Source organism: Euwallacea similis, chromosome 2, assembly GCF_039881205.1.
Source record: "Euwallacea similis isolate ESF13 chromosome 2, ESF131.1, whole genome shotgun sequence".
NCBI lineage: Eukaryota > Metazoa > Arthropoda > Insecta > Coleoptera > Curculionidae > Euwallacea > Euwallacea similis.
In genome coordinates, this window is record NC_089610.1 from 2,361,496 (window position 1) to 2,384,157 (window position 22,662).

Sequence of the window (22,662 nt, forward strand, 5' to 3'; positions counted from 1 at the left end):
ATTACAAAGTGCTGAAGGACAGGTCGCAAGGGTCGGAAATTAATTGGAGAGTCGAAATAAATAATCATTTTAAAAGGGGCCAGGCAACTTTCATATTTGATTACAGATGGATCAACTAAAACAAGATAATTGACAGGCGAATGCAACTAATTTTTATTTGTCCCACTTAATTGAAATCAAAAGTTTCACAGAGAAATTACGTCTAAGGACCACTCACAGCAAACTTGCAAGAACCGACAATTACAGACATGCAAGGCACTCGTTTTCAGAGTAGACAGCTTCAATTACTTTTAGGGTGTTTTTAATTCTTGCTGTTTCTTTGTGAGAGATACTCTAAAGCCAGAATTGCTGCGAAACAGTTAAATGGAAGTTTTATATCTCTCCTTTGCCTCGGGACGTATAAAGTTTCATTCTTTTATTAAGGAGGGGATTCTTTGTGTTACTTTTAATAGTGGTGCCGTGCCCCAGTAATTTGATCACCAAACTAATCTCAAAAATTGAAACAAGGTTAAAATATTTTTGAGTTCGAAATACGACAATTTTGGACCCTTTGAGTCCATTGTTGGATAAATTATTCACACGTTTTTTCTTCCCAGATTTCAATCGTGTGATATTTTCATCTTAAAAGAAGCTTAGCATTCAAAGCTAGCTATGATCTCGAGCATTGAAGCGAACCCATTATTTCTTAACGACAATCAAAAAAAGAAGACAACAGTATTAAACCTGGGAAAACCTCTAAAACCGTTTTTATGAAGGACAAAATTTCAAAACTCCGTACTGCACAAAAGAATTTCTATTCAGGCCAAGTTATTATCGAGCCAGTGAATTAAGAAAACGTAGAAAGTTTCCCTGGCAGGGCGTATTAAAAGACATCTTTTTAAAAGAAAGTCACGCTTTTTAAAATGTTATTTACCAAGGCAAAACCTTAAAAGGATACAATTTATCTGATGAGATAGGGCTTACATGTCTATTAAAGAAACTTTTTCTCGGTTAAAGTAAAACACTTGAAAAGGGCGGTACTGCGGGGAATTTTACGAAATAAGTGCCTAAAAGATTTTTCTGGTCAGTTCAATGAGGGTTTGTTGTGGTGAATTAATGTATTCCTTAAAGAGGTTGGTGAATAATGACTTGACACTTCTAGACACGCAATGGAAAAGGACTCCGTCCCGAATTGATTAAAACCTCTTTCGGGACCAAATTATGTGTGTCCCTTTAATTTTGACAAAAGATCCTTGGAAATCCATAATAGGGAACAAGATCGGTGCTTCTTGCTAAAAAAAACTTACACTTTATTACATTAATAATCTGATGATAAAATTGTTTCGCTATTGAATATTTTCATTTTGGTAATTTGTGGTCAGTTTTCTTATTTCGTTTATTCTCTCGTTTCTGATATAAAAATCAAGTTATTTAGTGAATTCGTAATTTAGCCATAATTAGACAACTGGGTTTTCGAAAGCGAAAAATAAAGTTATTTCTCTAAAACGTCCCCAAAAATATCCAAACAGGTGAGGATTTTAAAGAGAAATTTCGAGTAATCACTGTTTTTTTCTAAATACATGATTAAGGGTCCTGGTTTTTGTCGAGGGTAATAATCAAGTAAGTATGAGAGGATATCAGATTTCTTCACGTCCCGATATCAGGGCTAACCACCAATCGCTAATAATTCCTTTTAGGCTACTTGGTCTACGAGATGAACCTCAGGGAGAGCCTGAATGTAATGTTCCTATGAAAAATATTGATAGTAAACATTTAGCCCTGATTTAACTGTTAGAGTATAAATTAACTTTATCTATATTTTTCAAGTTCAAAACAACATTTCCTCAAACTAGAAAAACAGTCCGGAAGTAATTTTTCGCCTCTCAGTTTAACCTAGAGTAAATACCTGTTATATTGGGGCTTAGCAAGTAATAAGGAACCATCTAAATGAAGAACACGGATACTCCTAAGCAATGTGAGCTAACAAAAAACACAATGTCACAATAACTAATATCCTTCAAGTGATAACTATGCTGATTCTCAATAAAGCAACATAATACAAGGTATATGAAGAGCTACTGTTCTATGATGATCTGGATACCTTAAAAAATGCTTAGAAGGAGATGAAAGTGTATTAGGAGTGTACTGGAATACCCTTTTGAGAACTCTCTATTCTGAAATGTTCAAATACTCAGGATTATCTGCTAAGTCATTTAGAAGGCAAGTCAAAGACTGTTCTGAATAGCACAAAAATTCAGAACTCCACTCTACTTATTTAGATGAAGATATTCATTTTGATCCGATTCGTATATTACGGTTCTTCAAAAAACTAATTCTTCTTTTCATCCAGGATCGTCATCTCCCCTCCGATACATTTCTTAAAGAAGAAAAAAACAGTAAAATTCCATTTGAAATACACGACACATAAATTTACGTCTCATCCTTTAACAGCCAAATGTGCCATGAAACGATGTAGTACTGTCAGATCGTTTTAGTGGGAATTTATTGCCTTAAAGGGGAGACGAAATCCTGATCACGATCGTCTTATATCCGTCAAGAACATGAAAAGATGGATCGGGCAATTCGTTATGCACGTCTTGTACGCGGTATTGTATCCAACATTCACGGTGACTGATGGCTAACGGTATAATTTCACGTTTTTGAAAACTAATAAATGCCTAATAAGACATTGGATCTATTGAACTTGCCAGAACTGTGGTAATATTTAATATGCAATATTCCTTCAAAAGATAGAATATTAGATTACATAAGGAGAACAGACGTAACTCTATACTTTTGCTCTTGGAGGATATCAAATAGAATGGTAATTTTAATTGTCTTCCTAGTGCGACAATGCTAATGAATGTAACTAGAGGAGACGGTATTCGAATTAAACTTACCTTGCGTGAATACCGCAGTATTTCTGACGGTACATTTGTGTGAGATATGTGAGCTCGATAATAAAGGTGGATGAAATTCGTGTGTGGTAGCAGTTTGGATATTTATTTCGAATAATGGAAAATTATTTCGCAACGTAGGGTGTCTCAAAATTAATCAAATAAACAGGTTACCACAATTACTGTTTGAGCTCAATTTACCTGTGTGCGAAGTGCCTTCGTTTTCACGTTGGCCGGTTTGAAAGGTTATTTAAAAAATGTGTTGTTCTCAAAAAATTTTGAAACATCTTGTACCATTGTGATCAAATTCGCTACACTAGTCTACAGGGTGCTACAAATTCGCAAGAATCTATACGACTTTTCTAAACCGTAAGAGATACGGGATCGGTTAAATGAAGGCAGATATGTGTAATTTAAGGGGGTAATCTAGTGTGAAGGATCGAAAAAATTATTTTTTTTTTAGTTTTTCGATAGTTTCATAGAAATTAGTCATAAAATTAATATTCCGTAGTCGGTTTAGGCGATTCCTTCCTTTCTGACTGATAATAACGCTTCAAAGCAGGGGCACTAAGAGCGCATGCTAGGGATTGGAGTTGGTAAATGGGGTATATATTGAGGTTTTTTCTGCTCATGTCTATTTGAATATTCGTCTACAGTGTGATCGTATAGAAAATCATATTTTTCAATCAATGACCAAGTTTCTGTCGTACATGCCATGTATGGCAGGACAGACAAGATACAGAAGGATATGAGAGTTGATACGAAACTCGCGAGGACAATTGTCAAACAAATCATCATGTTAGGTAGTGTTGGTAAAATGAAAGTAGATGGCATTATTAAAATTTTTCAGCGATCACAGCAAAATCACAACGCAAAGTACGCGTTTTACATCGATGATGGAGACATAAAAACTTTCAAAAATCTACACGAAACTGCTACTTATGGTGATTACTTTGCCGTGAAAAAGAGAATGCGTGTTACATGTAAAAAAGGATGCATAGGAGGGAAAAAGAAGCTAAAAAACAGCTTTCACTACTAACAAAGACAGGGTCAGAAAGCAAAGCAAACAAAAAAACTCCAATTAAAATATAAACCGAAAACTGCGACTTTAACCAATAAAGTAATGCAAGATTTGTCGTTGTATTACGGACTAGTGATTCGACGACATCCTGATTTAGTGGAGGACATGCGCAGAACAATATGGGCTACTTATTATCACAAAACTTCTACGAAAGAATACCTCCAGCATCGCCTTTATCTTGAAGGTGAAGACTCGTGGTGTAAGTGGTAACAGCATAAGACAAAAAAGCACCATATTCTCATCCACCTGCTTTCGATGAAGAAATTCAACAGGTTTTAATGCGAATATTTGAAAATTTAAGCCAACACGATCTTCGCGACAGATGCTTAGGTTCCAACATACAAAACAATAACAAGAGTTCAACTCTTGGGTTTGGCGTTTGGCTCTTAAACACGTATTTTGAGGCAAGAAAATCTTGGAAATTGCCACTCGCATTACTGTCTGTGTATTTAACGAAGGTCGCGCACCCATTTTGAATATTTTTGAAACAATGGGATGCCTAATTGATCCAGAAAGTACGACGACAAGCGGATTCACAGAGCAGACCAGCGCAGCTCCGACGCCTCGAAAAAAGCTCACATTGCCAAAAAAGAGGCCAGAGCAGCTAAAGATGACTTTTATGATGCAGAGGAGGGACTTATGCATGGTCCTGGTATTGCTAATTAGTCGTAAAAGTTAAGTTTTTTATGAGCCTTTCATTTGAAAACTTTGAACGCGTTTTTCTCAAAACGACATTTTTACACCTGGCGCAGGTGATTACTCAAAAACGGCTGAATATATCGACTTTGAAATTTAACACAATATTCACAATATTTATGGTTATCTTCCATACCTCAATCATATTAAAATTTTGATTCTAATGCATGCATAATTTTACATCATATATAGCGCAAGAAAACGTATCTTTCTTTTGACTTTTGGAAAAAATGTCGTCATTTTGTTAATTTACAATGAAATTTAAAAGTTTTGATACGGATGGTAGTGACAGTGATACAGATCAAAACTCCTTTTCGATTTTCTAATTCAAATATCTAGGAAGGCCAGAATTAACTACGCCAGCAGAACAAATATTCTTTCGATCCATGTAAAAGCAGCTTTATAAATAAATAAATACATATTTTTGAATTATAAAAACATTTTACTGTCCTAACTCATACCTTTCCATGAAAAATGTTTGTCCAATTACATGTAATACTTTTTGCAAAAAAAAAATGTTGAAAACGTGCTTATTTTTAGACGTTACCACTAAACCATCTCCTTAATGCTTTTTTCAGTGAAAAATTCAGGTGAAAGTTCAGTAAAAGTTCAAGTGAAAACTTTTGCTTTAGATTTGAAATTAACATGACTTAATTTATAAATTCAACTACCAAACTACGGGAAATCTTTAAGGAGACAAAATCAATCTATAACTCCCGTTCCTCGTACTATTCTGCTGCATTCTATTTCAGAAAACTTGTGAACAAAAAGTACAAATTTCAAAACTAAAGAAAAGGTATTTTTCAGCCTGACATGATTCAATAATAAGTCAAGCACTAAATTTATAAATTAGAACAAAAATAGTGTTCGTCGAAATCCTTTTTGATCTTAAAACCTTTCCAGAATTTGAAAGGATGAACCTGGCAGAAGTTTCTGAAGAGAATCATCGAAATTTAATACTCATTTTTGAGAAGGGTGGACTCTTGCATGACTGACTTAAAATAAAAGAAAATATTTCCCGGGAAAAATGAACTAGACAGAGGGAAAATACGTTGTATTGTTTCATAAAATAGACTCTCAAGCTTTAAGACATAAACAACTCTTGGCAAATCACATACTGTCTTATAAACATGCCTGCATTATGACTTTAAAGGGGAAAAATATGTGGTTTTCCCCGAATTTTAGGAGCATTTGGGAATAGTAAAATCAAACAGCAAACGGTAGTGAAGAAACTGCTATTGAGGGCCTCTTATACGTATAGTATATTTATGTATATAGTAAAATGTCACGCTATCTTAATGTGCTTTTGGTTACAGACACCTTCGCATACATGCATTTTCTACGACATATAAATTCTTTGTAAAGCACAAATATAGAATGATATTCGAATTTATTCCCTAGTATGTTCAGTAGATGTGGTTTTTGTGACTTTAATTATTTAAATTTGACTTGACTTGGACAAAATGAAATCCATTCAAAAAATCTAAATTTGGGAGCCATAACAGACACGTACACAATCTTTCGAATTTAACTTACATAACTGAACCTAAAAGTGGATTATTCCGGTAACGTGGATCGCATTTCATAACTGGGTTTCCGGTCCGCAATATATCAATGACCCACCAATTCTCTTTAAACTGGATACCCCCATATAAGCCTCCTCAAATTAAATATCAATTTGGATTTGTATGTAAATGAGGCATCAATTTTAGTAGCCGAACGATGCTGAGTAGATGCCACCTGAGAGCTTTTAAACCTGGAATTTCCTCATGAATAAATGACACCTTAATGAAGTTATCTAAACACCCGCGTCTATAAATAATAATTTTTGCATTCGATTTGTATTTAACTCAGCAGCCCTTCGGAGCAAATTTAGGCCCGAGCTAGTCGAGTAGACAACTTCTTAATGCCCAATTTAAGTAGCTTTGCATAAATTAGTTCTTAATCTGCTTAGCGACATAATAAGCGGAAAATCTCGTCTGAGAATTTGAAGAGGGCACCTTGCAGTTTGAGGGTGATTGATCGTCCAACTTTGACGTAATTTCAGATTGAAAAATAACAGTAATAAAAATAAAAAAGGTGGCTGTTAAAGTTTATTATATAAAACATTTGCAGCTGCAGCGGAAATTATTAAGGTCGTTATTTCCTTTAATGGAAGGTTCCTTAGATAAATAACCCAATTACTTACCTCCAGCTGAAAGTTAGCGAATTTTCTAGGGAAGTTTTAATTTTGTCCCAGCTCTAAAACTAAAAAGTTTTTAAAGGGAAAACTGCATTTGCTGGTTTTAATTATACAATCCTGTCATCACAATTAGTCATGCCAACAACGCGATTTTAAAGCTCTCTTAGGATATTCTATTTTTTTCCGTTTGTAATAATTGATGCGAAAGCAAGGATACAGGAAATGGAACAAACATTATTCATTTCCTTTGTTCCATACATCTCACGACCATCGAATTTTTCAGATATACACAAATATAAGGATTTATATTTTGTTTTTTCAAGATGTTTTATCATGAAAACTCCGAAACATGTATAGCGTTTTATGTCTGTTTTACTGGTTAATACATTCAAGATTCAGTTTAGACAGAAATGCGAGGTGAAATACGATCTCGTTTCTTTTTTATGACTACATTCAACATGGAAAATAAAAGTAGCCATGTTTTCGAAAGAATATGGGAAACGCGTGTATACTCTAACAGTAGATGTGGGGACTTTAAAATGGAGGGACTGAGAGTGAAGAATCCGGACACCATGCAGTTCTGACGTTAGACAGAAAAGGTATAAGGCAGAAGAAATTTTGACGAAACCTAGTTTAAAATAGAGCTGAAGGTGTCCCAGCAAAAGTGCTTGGAAATACTCCAAGATTGAGTCATCATCTAAGCCTAAAGATCAGTGTCTTATGGAGAGAAGATTTTAGCTAAAGGAGAAAGAGATTGGTTTGGATTCTAAGGTGTCATACCGATGTAGAATACCTCGTGATGAGGTTCTAAACTATATTGGTTTTATTCAGAATGCTCACGGACACTTCAAAATATCTTTCAACTGGAATTTATTATACTATGAATTGGACCATAACTGCGATATTTTGCAACATTTTAGCAACAAATTAAATTCCCTATTGAATTGTATAACGTTTATCGCTCACGCTCTCACAAATTTATGAACAGTAAATTATCATAATATGTCATAACAACAAAATTAACAAAACAGCGCGTTTATTCCAACATATTTCTATACAAGCACACCATTTATATTTCATACAAATTCATGCTCGTTTGTTTTATAGTCGGTTTTATGGTAGAAAATAAAATCCCCAATGAGCGTTAGCATAAATTTATTTTTGCGGTGACGGCAGTTTACTTGTTTCACTGGCTCTTTGTGATGATTATAAAACGTGATGCCGTTCTTTTTCGCTATTTATTTTTGGCTTTGTTGTGTTACATGTAAAGAAGTCTGTGTTTATAGGGCAAGAATACATTGTTGTTCCTCTAAAAATAGTATAAAATGAAGAGAGGAAATAGAGACAAAAAGAACTGGGGAAGTGAAGTTGTACATTGCTGCACAATCAATAGGTGCCACAAGGTACAAGGCAAAAGTTTCGAAATTTCTTGGATTTGTTTCTACATTGATTGCTGTAGTTTCTTTTTAAAACATATAAACTCTTGAAAAATTAGTTAGAAGGCAACTCCAAGTTTCGCTTTTATCAAAACTGTTGCTGCGGATAGAAATAAGGGAAGTTCACCGGCGAAAGGGCCAATTCAAACACTTAACATAATTTACCGAATTCTAGAAAAACCCCGACGATAAATTAGAATTATTCCTGATAATTACGGGATGCCCAACTTTGCTCTAGTATATTCGCTTAATTAACCTCGGAATTAACCTCACCTTCAATATGTGGCAACGGCATTAATTTCATATTGGGGTAAGCGGCGCAATTATTAATGGTCATTTTAACTCGAAGTTCCGGTGAGCAGACCTCACTTATTGGGGGTTAAATTTAGCAGGACTTTTTGGAAAATGAATATCATGTCGTATCCATTGTAATTAGAAAATATGGAATAAATTATGAAATAAAATTCGGCGCACAAAGAATGATGTGGCACACGTTCAGCAATGATTTGAAACAAACATGTTAACTTTTTTAATTTTTATTTTATTAACTGTGCTGATTTTCGGCTTATTGAACATGCATAATTCCCCTAATGAAGCCGGAAACATCAATTGAAATCCTTGACTCATCTAAATATAGTTTGAGGCACCTTTATTTAAGGTTTCTAAATCGTCAAAATCAAAGGCATCAAAGGGTCTCCGTATCTCAGTAACTAAAAGAGACATTACAACTCAATCTATGCAAACTTATGCAGCTCGAAACCATCAATATGCGTAATTTTCATAGACAATTTCCCCGTGAGTAGCCGAAATAAATGCATTCATCTTTTGCAAATTGGCAAAAAATGTGTTGAGAGGCCCTCGCAACAAGGAACGATTTCACGCCACCCCCGAACCGCCCCAAAGTAGGTAGCTGCCGGATACACAGAGATAAATCTTTGTAGATCTTTTTCCTATTATACAGAGTGTCCTTGAAACAATGATAAAAATGAGTATTGGGTGCCAGAGCTCAAAAATAGAAGGCGATTCAGCTAAATTTGCCTTCAAGGCAAAGTATGCACTTTTTGTAATATCTTGGCAATTCAACTCTTTCGATAAATCTCGCTTGGCGAATCAACTCCGGTAGCGATCTTCATTTCCGACGCTTTACTGTAAGTCGTGAACTTGAGCTAGCATGACGACAAATTCAAAAAATCGTGTTCTCAATCACACCACTCACAGGGCCACCATTCAGACACCTCGTTAATCTTACAGTCAAAGCACATCACATAGGCCTCATTGATGTGAAGCACAAAACTCCCTCTTTTAGGATTCAACCTTCCCAAACATAAAACTAGTGTTTTTTTTTGGAATAAGTAGGATCGAAACGAGTCTTATATTTAATCCCGGGTAAAAACTCATCATCGGGTGCTTAATGCCAATCGAGATCAGTGAATTGAGATATCGAATGAAATTTGTCAACAAATACGATAAGGATCTTATTCACTGAATTCATGATAGCGAAAATTCGTTCTGGTCGAAATCGGATTAGTTTTTATGAAAACTTTTCCAAGTATTGTTGTGCAAATATGACAGTTATTTCTCATTATATGAAGACAGTCGAATGTTAATGAAGATAAGGATCGATGACTTAGAAAGCAGACGATTCTGGATCTCATCAATACGACTAAATCAAGTAGCGGCATATTGGAAAACAGATTTAGAAAAGATAACTTTTATAAATAGAAAAAAATGCCACTAAATTTTGAACGCATCAAAACATAAATATTGCAAGAAATTCAACTAAGATCTCATTTCCGAGTTGAAAATTCCTAAAATTGGCACTCTGGAGAAATACCTCAGGGAGGAAAGTTATAACTTTGCGGAACAATGCAGATTTTCAGAGGTAAGATTTTTTATTTCACAGATTAAAGGTATCACAAAAACACATACAATTTTAATATCAGTAATGGCGTATAAATGCGTGTTATTTTATACCACGGAAAAACAGTTTACCGTAATAGAAAATTACTTTTGATTAAAATTTCGTAACAATGCACAACTGATAATTAGTTCATATATAATTAGAGAATTTCTATTCATTCGAATAGAACGAGGTTAATTTCAGGAAAATGCCGTTAAAATAAACTTTGTGTAGACAAAATACGAATTTGCTTTATTTGGAAATTGTTATCACTTTGTATGCATTATCACAAGATAAAGTTTTTGATTATTTAGATTTCTTTTATAATCAATTTCCCGGAAAGACTTTTCAACAAAACAATCAACAAACACAATTAAGAATCGTTAAAATAACGCGACTAATTCCACTTAAAAATAAAAATTGGCTGAAAATGTGGATATCGATCCATGGCAAAAAAGCGTCTGCTGTATCTTTTTCATTTTGAGTGATATGAAAAACCTGATTGAAACTAAGAAAACAGATTTTTATTTTTCATAAAAAGATGTCCTGTTTTTACCTTTCGGCAATGAGAGTTAAAATTAATCAGAAAAAACGAAAATCGGACTATTCGGTTTATCATGGATACTTGCTAATAGCCGGAACTAAATAAATTTCAGAACTATACAACATTTGCTTTGGGTTAACTTTCTTCTAATTTAATCCACCCCGCATCTTTTTTGCGAGATGTTAATACTGAACCTTACTCTCTTGGACACACTGTATTTGATACAAATATAATTAGAATTGAAATATGTGTTCGTGGTTGATAAGCACAAGATCGTAAATAGCTCAATTCACCTCATACTAAAAGACTAAAGCTTCTTATACTATTGTTTAACAGTAGGGAAGTTCTCTGCTTCGCAACAGTTTGTTTTATAAAATGGCGACGGTCCAATGAATACTCGCTTTGTTTTATCAGCGCTCAGTAAATCATCTGTGTAAACTTTGGTCCTCTCTGACATTTAACGCCATTATATCGGTGGTTGATATACACCAGGCAGTTGCATTATAAGACAACATTGTCGACGCTGAATGCTTTTATTACTATCTGCCCATTACTGCTCTCAGTCGGTACTGAGAGTCTTAAACATAAAAGAATCCTGTGTTAGTTTTGACTTTTGCAAAAACAGCTCCAGACGCCTCCTCGAAAATACCTTCGCTTGAATAAGTAATACGAGATAAGCGCTTTCCCAGATTTCCAGGACAGACGGAAATCTGGATATCTCGTATTCAGTTGGCAAGAGCTTGTTTTCCTTCAGGGAGTTGCTGATGTTCAACCTTGTTTAAGATTTGTTTCCGGACGTGTGAAATACGAACGGTCATATCAAGATTCAGGAAACATTAACAAAAATTAAAACCCACACAAAGAGAAACGATATTTCACATTAGCCAGAAAGTTTGTTTATTGCCCAAAGCCTCCATTCAACATTTACACATTTATCCGAAAGGTAATCCTAAAATCTCACATTCTAACTCTAAACAAACAATTACCCCCTTTTGGAAATTATAAAACGACTTCCATTAATATTAAATAACGCGACGAATTTAGAGGGACTTGATGGTAATCTTAAACGCAGGGTTATATTTCATATGGTTTAATATAATGCCTCACCGGGATTGTTTCAATGTATGGAAAGAAATATGAGGGCGATTATTTCTCAAACTATAACAGGGTTTCATGTGCGTGATGGTGGCATTGCGAGAACAGTTTTATTTTCCGAATTACTGAACGAAATAAAAGTGATAACAAGGGTTTGTTGGTAGGGGGTGATTAAAAAGCAGCCCTGGAAAGTGAAAGTTCTGAAACAACTTAATTGTTCTCTATTCTCGAAACAATACACAGTTGTCTCAGTTCTGAAGCATATACGCGAAAACCTTCGGCTGGCTCAACTTTAGTTTCAGAAGGGACCATATTGTTTTATAATTGCTACTTCGCATATTACAAACCGTGAGCAGGGCTATTGTCAATTTAAACATCTGGTGCCAAACGCAAGTTTAAATAGCGTTCGCTTGGTCATGTAAATCGTCTCTATGTTTCGATTTTTAAAAGCAGGTGAACAAATCGGTGGTAAACAGTGAGAAAATCTTTCTTTCCAGACGCTGCAGATTCCGTTATTGCTGGTTTCCAATCTCAGAATTCTTGTAAATTCAATTAAGAGTCGACATGCAGACAGTTCCAGATTAGATATACGATGTTCCTAGCCCTACCAACAAAATTTCTACGGAGGTATTCGAATGTTGTTGGATCGCGACTGAATTTAGCGTTAATATAGAAAATTGAACAAAGAGGATAGAACGCTCTGAGATCGTAGGGGATGAAAGAGGTTTTACTTTGTAATTAAGGAAAATTGTGAAGGGTGTTCACTAAGACAAAGACGAGGATAAAAAGAAGAAAAAAAATTTCCGATTGAGTAGAATTTGCACACATCTCTCCGTTTTAAAATTAAACTGGCGTAGTCCTAATTTCTCATACGAGTATAAGGACCGTAACATGAAAAAAAACTGAAAAAAAAACTACTGTGAGAAAAGTTTGAGGTTCACCTCGGCTTGTCTTTAAATGCTGAAATATCGTTATCCCAATAACTTTGGAAAGAATTTAATTCTCATAGAAATGATGAAATAAGAGAATATCGTCTCCTTATTTGTTACCTTTCATGGAAGTTATCTGACAGTTAAAAATTCGAATAAATCAATCTGTTAGCCCTAAGGGAGATTGGTGCAAACGATCCTCAATTTACTTAACGCTAGAAATTTCTGAAAATAGTTTCAGTGAACATCCGATTCAGTTCTGAAATAAAAATCAAACATGAATCATTAATGTCTTTCATGTTTACTTTTCTCAGTCCTGAAACCGCACTTTAAGGATCGCCGTAGATTACAGACTTTTGGTCAGCCAGGACAGTTTAGTCGGTTGCTTAATTCGTCTAAAGATGTAGGTGTATGGAGCCGAGAGTTGTTAACCAAAAATTGAAAAACACAATCATGCAAAAATCTTCTGAAGATGGTCTTTAGCTCGGCTGGACCAAAAAAGTTTTGATACTGCTTTATATAAAATTTAAAAGTCACAGATAAACATGGGCAAAAGCTAGTCTTCTGGTGGTCTTTTCAACAAGGAATAAAAAAAGATATAAAGGATTTAAGATTTTTCGAGAAATTCTTAGTTTCTTATAAATATATTCTATAGTTCGCTCTGTTACTCTTGAAGCTTCACTTGACTCCACCGCACTAGGGGAGCGTTCTGTTAGTGAAGCTTAAGAGCTAGAAGATGGAAAACACATTAACTTGTTTATTAGACCTTGCAGAATTTTTCATATTTTTTTTGGGGCACATTACCTTCTATGTTTGTTTATCATTTATTCAGTTCATCTTTCTCAATATTACTTTTTTGGGCTATAAGTAAAAGAGCCTTTAATTTCCTATTGTTTTTTTTTTAATAAAATTTGTCTAAGAAGCCATGAAGAAGTTAGAAAATAAAAAGAACAATAACTTAACTATTGGACTTCCATAGAAATGTCAATTTCATTATCTCGAGAGCCTAGATTTTATGATAAAAGTTCAATTAAAATTTTTATGATCGGAATTTAGTCAATTTGAGAATTTAGGAAGTTACTAAAGGCCGTTTACGTGGCCCTCATTAAAGGCGCCTCTATTTTCTTTGTCCTTTGTGTTTATTCCATTAATTTTACCATTTTCAGGCATCATAACAAAAAGGGTAAATTTAATCCTAAATTATCCTTTTTAAAACAACGAAATAATAAAAATTTTGATCCCTTAACAAAGACATATTATTCTAGTATAATGAAAATAATAAACTACCTTTTAGGAAAGAAGTTGGCTGTCCCTTATGATTCATTAGATTTTTTATTGTTCACGTTAGTCTTAAATTGTCTCATAAAACTTATGCAAAAAATGAGATTAAAATAAACCCGATTGAATTCTTCCAGAAGCTGATGAATAAAGAAAATTTAAGCTACTGAATATTTACCTATATATGAGCTGTTAGTCAATACCCAGAATACTTTGAAAGGGTCAACCATCACCCAAAACAATTCCAAGAAGGTATCACATTGCATATCACACGTATCACTGTGGTCCTCACTACCACCTCTATGTCACGGACTTAATTACCATAAATTAGGAATATTCTGAATATATTTATCGAATATAATAACAAAAAAATAACAGGTCTGTAACAGAACTTTTATTATATTATATTTTTATTTAAAATTTGATTATTTGAAATAAATATTTTGATGTCTAATAGTAATAATAGTGGCGATAGGGCAATACTCAACCAAATTCTAATAATTTCCTCCCTACTTTAAACTTTAAGCTTTTTGAAAACACAACGATGTTTTCGCGAAATGTGTTTAAGCGGCTCTTCGTCACGAAGGTTAGAGCTGAGCAAACGTGTTAGGTACACTGACAAATTAGAGCCCTGTCGGCCAGAACTAGAGCGCAGGATGGCGTTGCCACGTTAGGCGCAATATCTTCGAACGTTTTTTTTTTCATAGATCAAAATAGAAAAAATAACGGACGCCGTCTATTTTTAATATATAAAAAGTCCTATATATTTTCTGAACATTATAAATTAAATGTTTGTCCTTCGAAGTAATGTTTCCCTCAAAAAAATAAATCGTTCTCGGCTCGGTGCTTTAGCATGCAAATTCTGAAGCGATGATAGTTTATTTAATAGTGTTTTAAAAATTCATTTTTTTAAGTATGAACTTGAATTATATGTTTTCACTGTAAGCGAAAAGCCCTAATTCTAAATTATACCCTTTTTTTAACGTTTATAACTCTGACTGAAATTTCAATTGAATTCAAGTCCTGTTTTCAAACCGATGGAATATTGTACACTGTAGGTTACACAGCCTGAAAGAAGATGAATGAATGGGGAGAACATACTTGATACAGCGGCAATACAAAAACAGGAGACATCCATTAACTTGATAGATCGATGACACAAACTGCTTTTGGGTATGGTTAAGCCTGAAAGAATTGCTACTTAAATTGTCAAAGCTACTTATAAAATATTTGTTGTTTTTGTGGGAATTGTTTAGTACATTTAATATAAAAAAAATTCTGTTCTTCCTATCAATATTATCAATGATCACTTAGTTAGAGAACTAACAGACATTCACACAAGTGTTACAAATTAGACCTGAGGGTCTTTAATGTACTGTTCTGTGGATATTGGATCTATTTTAGTTCAACATCAACTGACATATCTAACAGAAATGGTGTTATTTTCGGCTTAAGGATTGTTACTCTGAATGAGAATGGAATATTGTATATAAGTATCTATGAAGATAATGGCTTTTATACGTACCAATAAGTAGGATTACTAAGAGCAACAGCATCATCAGCGAACATCGGTCTTACCTGAAAGAAAATGAGAAAAAGATTAAATTTAACTGGCACAGAGGCTATTAATTTTGTATTTATAATGGTCGACAATTTAAGAAAGTATTAAACATTACAATACTTTCTTCCATTATGTCTTGTAATTGATTGTGTCGATTTGCACACCCCTCTTAGGCATAATGTTTCGAAATAAAATTAAAGGGTTGTCGTTTTAATATAGAAATTTCCTGTTGATGGTTTCGGCCCTAAATTGTTTTTATGAATGAAATTCAATCTTGATGATGGCTGCAGCACTGAAATCACCAAAAAAGCCATGACAACTTTCTGGGCAGTTTACATTTTAAGGCCGCAATAGTACTTTGCATATCTAGTGGAAAAAGTAACATTCTCAGGCGGCGATGTAGTGGCTGGAGACCGAGAATATGATTTTTTGTTTAATCTTCGGAATAGTGACAACGGAATGGAATATGATCTTTCTGAAATCACTGAAAAACTGACTGAATTTTCTGTAATTCCAGTCATGAAACCGGGCGACAATGTCTCTTTTATATCAATTACGTTGTGTCCTGAAATGCTCCATACTCTACGAAAAACGGCAATGCCGGCAAAAAATAATATCAATATGACCCCATTTAAATATTAAAGGTATACTCATAAATTTTTAGAACGACGCCATTTATAACAACCATAATATTGAGAATACAGAACAAACACTGAAACGACCCTTGATTTATTTGCCAACGTTTTTATTTATTGATTTTAATAACAATTTACCAAACGTTTATTTTTGAATTTAAATATAGCGCCGAATATTAAATTCCACAATTTATAGGAATTTTTAAATATTTTTCCCGCTACATTACCCCCTATGTTTGCTCATCTGACATTCACTTCAACCCCTAGTTGAAATGTTATTCTTCCGGGTGGAGTGTCGCGTTGAATCCTTGAATTTGCATGTCCTTTTTTTTTATCAGAAAAAGAGAATTAAAATACGATAATTTTCTGATGAATCAGGAATTGCATGAGTCACCATATGCCATTAAGACATCACAGAATTACTCAGGTAAATGTGACCGTGAACGTGACCGTGAACGAAAATCGACAACCTTGTGATGTGTTTTTATACATTTTTTTCAAAATATTCGTTACAAATCTGTTTTAAAGGTTTCAGAATTAATTCATCCCTACAGCTTATAAGCCATACTTTACTGAAACTTTCCAGTCCATGCATCTCTCAACTTTATCCACTTCGCAAAGTATACGGAGACCGAAATGTGGCCTACATATGAGGTTAAACTTTCAAGCTGGATGGAGATGTTGAGGCTTGAACAGATCCCTTCATATATTTAATTTTGTTACTCAGTTGAGTTTAGTACCCACGTAAATTGCAGTAATGTTTCCGCCATAATGGAATGAAATTTGACAAACGTACAAACGCCGACACTTACATGGATAACATAATTTGCTATGGCATTCCACTGGTGCGATAATTTTATTGAAATGGAGGCATTAGCGACACGAATTTCCGTCCATAATAATAGCGAGCGAAGATAGTTAGTTCAGTTGGTAATTGCGTAAATTAGGAAATATTGGTTTCAATATAGGAACTGTGCAATCTAGAATGGCTGTTTTCATAATAAGGCGAAAACGGAGAAAATTCGTAGCACTAGTGGAAGTCGTTGAGTGATTCCTCGCTTCCTAAAACATCGGAGGGAAATGTATTACACAAATTTACCCCACACTGTCGTAATATAGAATCATAAAGGCGATAACATCGGATACTTGCTACCTACGCAAAAAGCGCCCCGATAAACCTAAAAATTGTGACACCCCCTTGATTTAAGTAACGGCGGACGAGAATAATGTTCTTTCAGTTTAATAAAGCGCGAGCGGCAGCTTTTTTTATTAGAACATTTTTGAGAAAAGTTATGACATCATTTGAAGTTATTGCCTCATAAAAGAATTAATTGACCTTCGCGGAACTCTACAAAAATGAAAAAACATGGTTGACAGCCACGTGATTCTTTTACGAGGAGGTTTTTCATTCTTTATCGCACACTGTAGGGGTTAGCTATTCATAACATGTTTGAATATTCTCCTCAAGGCTCTGAACGTGAGTGAACTAGTAATTATCAGAATAATTAACCCAGTAGAACTAATTAGCGTAATCATACTGTTTACAATATATTGCTCCAGTTATTAATGGATCAATATGGAGGGCGTGATCATCATTTTGCAAACCTATAAATTAATTTTTAGTATAGTGGTCAATGGCCTTCTTCAGCAGACTTAACAGTTGTGCAACTGAATAGCACGTTTCCCGTCACATACAAATAATTGGGAGCGAACGTTAGTTTTGCTTTGTCTTTTTAGCTTCCTAAAAAAGGCTGAATTTTTTGCAATTTGTTGCTCCACTTCAAGAATAATAGGGAAGTTCCCCATTGTGATTCCATAAAAAACCAGTGGAGTGGTTATCATTTAACGAAAGTTGCAATTTTTTATAAAGCTCGATTATTGGTGGATATCTCTGCATTTTCGAGGCATTGGGAATTGCATTAGTGCGCCTCTAGTTTTTACGAAATTTAATCCAAATCGAAGATTTTGGTGTAGGTGCATGTTCAGGTCAACAAATCTCTTATTCTGTGTCCAGTCCCGTGATTTTTAAACTGCATCTGTATTGCTCAGGTTTTCTGAAAACTTCAAATTTAGTAATCACTTAAGCAAAATCAAGGAGAATAGGAAATTCTCATACGTTAATTCGTCAGTGAAATAGTCTGTATATAAATATTGTTATAATGTTTTTAATGTCCGACTTCTGTTGATTTATGCACGTTGTCGTAGAGGTACCTCATGGTTTGATTCTATGAAGAAATCAGTGGCATAGTTTGCCTCTAAGCTTCGTTAAAAATTTTTCCAAATAAAACTGTTTTTGATATCTAACTTTGTGATCTTGAAACTTCGCCAGTACAACTATTTTTTTGGAAATTTAGTTGTCCGTATCAGACAGTAGCAGAATCTTTGAAATTTGTATTCAAATGTAAAGGACTCTGAAGACACCTTTTTGAAGATCATAATATTAATAAGTATTTACAGTTGTGTGATTCGAATGTGTACTTTACCGTTCCCTTAGTACGTCTCTGACTGTTCAAAGATGTCTTGAGTATTTAGGGCGATGAACCGAAATAACGAAAAAAGTTAACTGTTTAAGTTTTATATCAATATTTCTTGATTTAACGATCGTAATGGCAGATCTACCACATTGGAAAAACTTTAGGAATAATTGAAGAATTTTATAGCATTGACATTAATCAATATGAAGCCAAAGAACTTTGTCCATGTTTCATTGAACAGCATTTCTCTCAAAACATTTTCAGAAGATGAAAGTTTCTGAAAAATTCTTAAAATTCCCGGAATAAGGCCAACCTCCATACCGTTAGCGTCTAACGCGATCTTGGGACGTACTAATACCTTTGGAATAGCTATAAAAACCGCTGCACATAAGTAAAATGGTAACTTGGTAAAATCTTATAAAGAACCATTGCAGCTTTTACGGTACATTCTTTCTACTATTCTCATATTATTCTATCTCAATTACTGGCATTTGGGGCAAGTTCTAGCATGACATATACCCATGAAGAGAGGAATCAATACGAATTTGGATTTCGTTAAAATGAAAACAAGTTGTAAAATAATGTTAAATTTAAATTAGCTGGTCGCAAATACGAGGGATTGTATTTATCTATAATTATAATCTCCCACCATCTATTTATCAGCCTAACACTTCGCAATCAGATAGTGTCGTGCCAACATATCCTAAAGCAAATAAATTTACTAATTCATATATGTAGTTAAAAATTAATCTCATAATAAGAATGTCTCGATATAAAAGTCTCGACATTATTTAATATAAAGTCATAGAAATATACGTTTCTTGACTTAGAATAGTGCATCATATATGAAACTAAAACCAGACTGTAATAACGAGAATTTATTTCCGACACATCTGTAGAATTTGATAATTTAGATCCCAAGCTCGAATCCACCAGAGATTGGCTAACCATTTAAAGAAAATTCTAGTTCACATTATGGAGAATTTAACAAAGCCGTTGGCTTATTTTTTTTTCTGCAACAATATCACTGAAAAATAGGATTTAGAAGAAAGAGTTACTGAAAAATAGAAAGTTGCTTTTATGCCTTTGAAGAAACTTAACTGGCAGCACAAATTCCGCAGAAAACATAAACAAGAACTCATCTAAAGTTCTTTCGGAGCATTTCCTGAATTTCCGAACTTACTACAAACGTCAATGTAAAAAGTATAAATAATTCAAATAGGTCTAATTTCGACTCGGACAAAGTTTGTATCGTCCCTGAAATGAAATTCGCGTTTTTCCGCTTAAATCGCGAAATTAAACTTGAGAACGAGGATCATTTTTTATTATTTTCTTCGTTTATGTCGCCTACGGTATTATTCCCTTTTCGAGTTTAAAAAGACTAATCTGGATAATTTTTAAATTATTATTCTCGAGGTTGAAAGTTTTCCTTTGTAAATCGAATTTAACCCTTTTAGAATTGAAAGAATCTTTTTCTTATCAGTAAGAAACACTCTTATCAACGGTCAGGCAAAACAATAAAATGGCTAATATGCCTTGAGGCTTTGAGGGATAAGCCCAATGCAGGCAAAAAATTCAGAATTGAACCATGAGAGTTTTGCAAAAGAGTAGATGAAATATTCTGGAGCTGAATTTATTTGAAGGGAATACACAAAGGATGGAATATGAATAAACACCAATAATTACACACTTTGAATTTAGGCATATTCATGAACCAACGAGTCAGGAAATGGTAAAAAAAGTTTACCCTCCATTATCTTGTTCGGAGTTAGAGTTGGGATAACGTTTCAGTAAATTTCCAATCATTGAAACTCATAGAGATCCTTCTTTTTGTCACCTCAAATCCTGGATCAACCTCTAAAACTAAAGCTAATTAATAGCTGACCCATTATCAAGAGAATATAATCTAGAACCCAATTACGTCCTCACAATACTGCCTATCTAATGAATGTTATCGCTTGTACTGGGTGTTAAATTTTCCGCTGTCATCCGGCGACTAGTAAATTCAATTAAACGTGTCTTAACAATGGCTTTCTTGTTTGGCACGGAGTAATAAAGATGATCGAACTGAAGCCTAAGATATTGATTACAATGACTTTTTCTTTATTCCTCACTGATGAAGTGTTTAATATACCCAACTGTAATTCATATAGCAGATAAAAACACGGTAATATCCGCATTTATTAAAACGGTTTGTAGGACGACATATTCAACTATAAAAAGCTTGATTTGTTCCATACTGAATATTTAATAAACAAATAAAATAACATGCAAATTTAAATCCATCAGTGATAAATGAATATGACAATTGCATATCCGAGGTGCGTTTGCAATAAATTAACTTTCATCTCTTCTATATTGATATTTTACACTAATTAATGTTGATAATAACATGTTGAAATAACAAAAGATTAATTTAATTAGTTTCGGTTTTTAATGCAATATATTATTGTGTCAATACCTGGATGAGTCCATAAGCTACAGATTTTGAGCAAAATGTTCATAATTCGTTTACTTGATGGAAAGACTTCCTCCTTTCTCAAAATTGATCATGAGAATTGTATGGTAAAAAGGTGGATTGTATCACAATATGATCCAAAACAGTTCGTAATCTCACCATTTAATACCCATATTCGGATGCTCAAGAGTATGACTTGGACCCTGGAACTTCCTCAGTAAGACCAATATATATATATATATATATACTGCACCAAGAAAGCTGTCACAAGGAATTTGCGTAATTGCAGCAAGAAAACACATGGGAACACTATTACTCACACTATTACAGGAAATGTCGAGTTTAGCTAGGAGTTTTGAATTTATCCATCAAGAGGAACGTGGGATCATGACTTATATGTAGGTTTCAAGGGCAGTTAAAATTACATGAATTAAGCGTAGATCCCCAGTTAAGACAGAACTTGAACAATGATAATTCAACTATCACGACGGGGATTCTAGAATTATTGCATTGACTAAAAATATATGCGAATACAATTTATCCACATTAAAAAGAAAGTCGAGTCGAATGTGGATTCTCAGTTACCCAGGGATTCCAATTTTATAGTAGGAACATGAGGAGAATGTACTCCTAAATAGGATTGGAATTCAAGATTCTTTTATTTATCAGTTAGAAATTACGCGGAAACAGGAGTTGTATGTGCCTGTGTTCAGATATTAAAAAGAATAACAAGTGGCGCACTGGGCTCTCTGAAGGCACGTACGAATACGAGTAATCCAAATCAATTTAGTCATCAACCAATTCTAAGCTCATCACACCCAATTCATCGAGCAAAAATATAAGTCTTAAACCGAATTCCAGTTATAATGAACGTTAATGCTATGGCTCGTGGAAACACGACATATCTACACTAAAAAGAGAATCGACTTTAGCGGTGAAAGTTCAAAATCAACTATTACAGGTATGGGATATCCTGTGATCCTTTTCTCTACTCCGATCATGAGAATTTAAAACTAGATCGCGAATTTGATTGGTACATAAGAACGTAAAAAATGACTCAGACCAATCAATCAACAATTGGGTTTATGCCTCCATAAACAATTTATGGAGTTAAAATGTAAGGAAACACCGAATATCTATTATAATGGATGCCTAATTTATGAAGTAAAGGAAGGATTAAAGATACTCAGCGAGAGTTTCTTAACTATCTGTTAGAATTTAAAAAAATACACAAAACATATACATATTAAACAGTTACTTAAACATTTACATTGCAAATATGTCAATATGGTCGTTTGTGCGCACAAAGCTGTAGTAAATAAACTATTTACATATTGATCAACGGATGTTATTTAACTTTCAATATAAACTCATGACACTATTTGAGCTTGGTCGGTTTATTTTCCATTAAATTTTAATGTTGGTTTAAAAAATGCTTCTATTACTGTACAATAGTAAATAGTGTCGCCTGGCATTTATGCCATAAAACATACATCTTCATAAACACAGGCAGAAAG

General features: G+C 34.0%; 1 protein-coding gene across 5 annotated transcripts in view; it reads right to left on the bottom strand.

The window, feature by feature from the left end:
- CadN (Cadherin-N) overlaps positions 1-22,662 on the bottom strand; it is a 286,639-nt gene that overhangs the window by 87,781 nt on the left and 176,196 nt on the right. Inside the window, exon 1 of one of the 5 annotated variants that reach the window (XM_066405932.1) lies at positions 14,196-14,337. The exons of the other annotated variants lie outside the window; for them this stretch is intronic. Within the exon in view, the coding sequence (XP_066262029.1) occupies positions 14,196-14,283 (88 nt within the window). The 5' untranslated portion in view covers positions 14,284-14,337. Of the gene's footprint in view, positions 1-14,195; positions 14,338-22,662 lie in introns of those variants that run through there. 5 annotated transcript variants of the gene reach the window in all.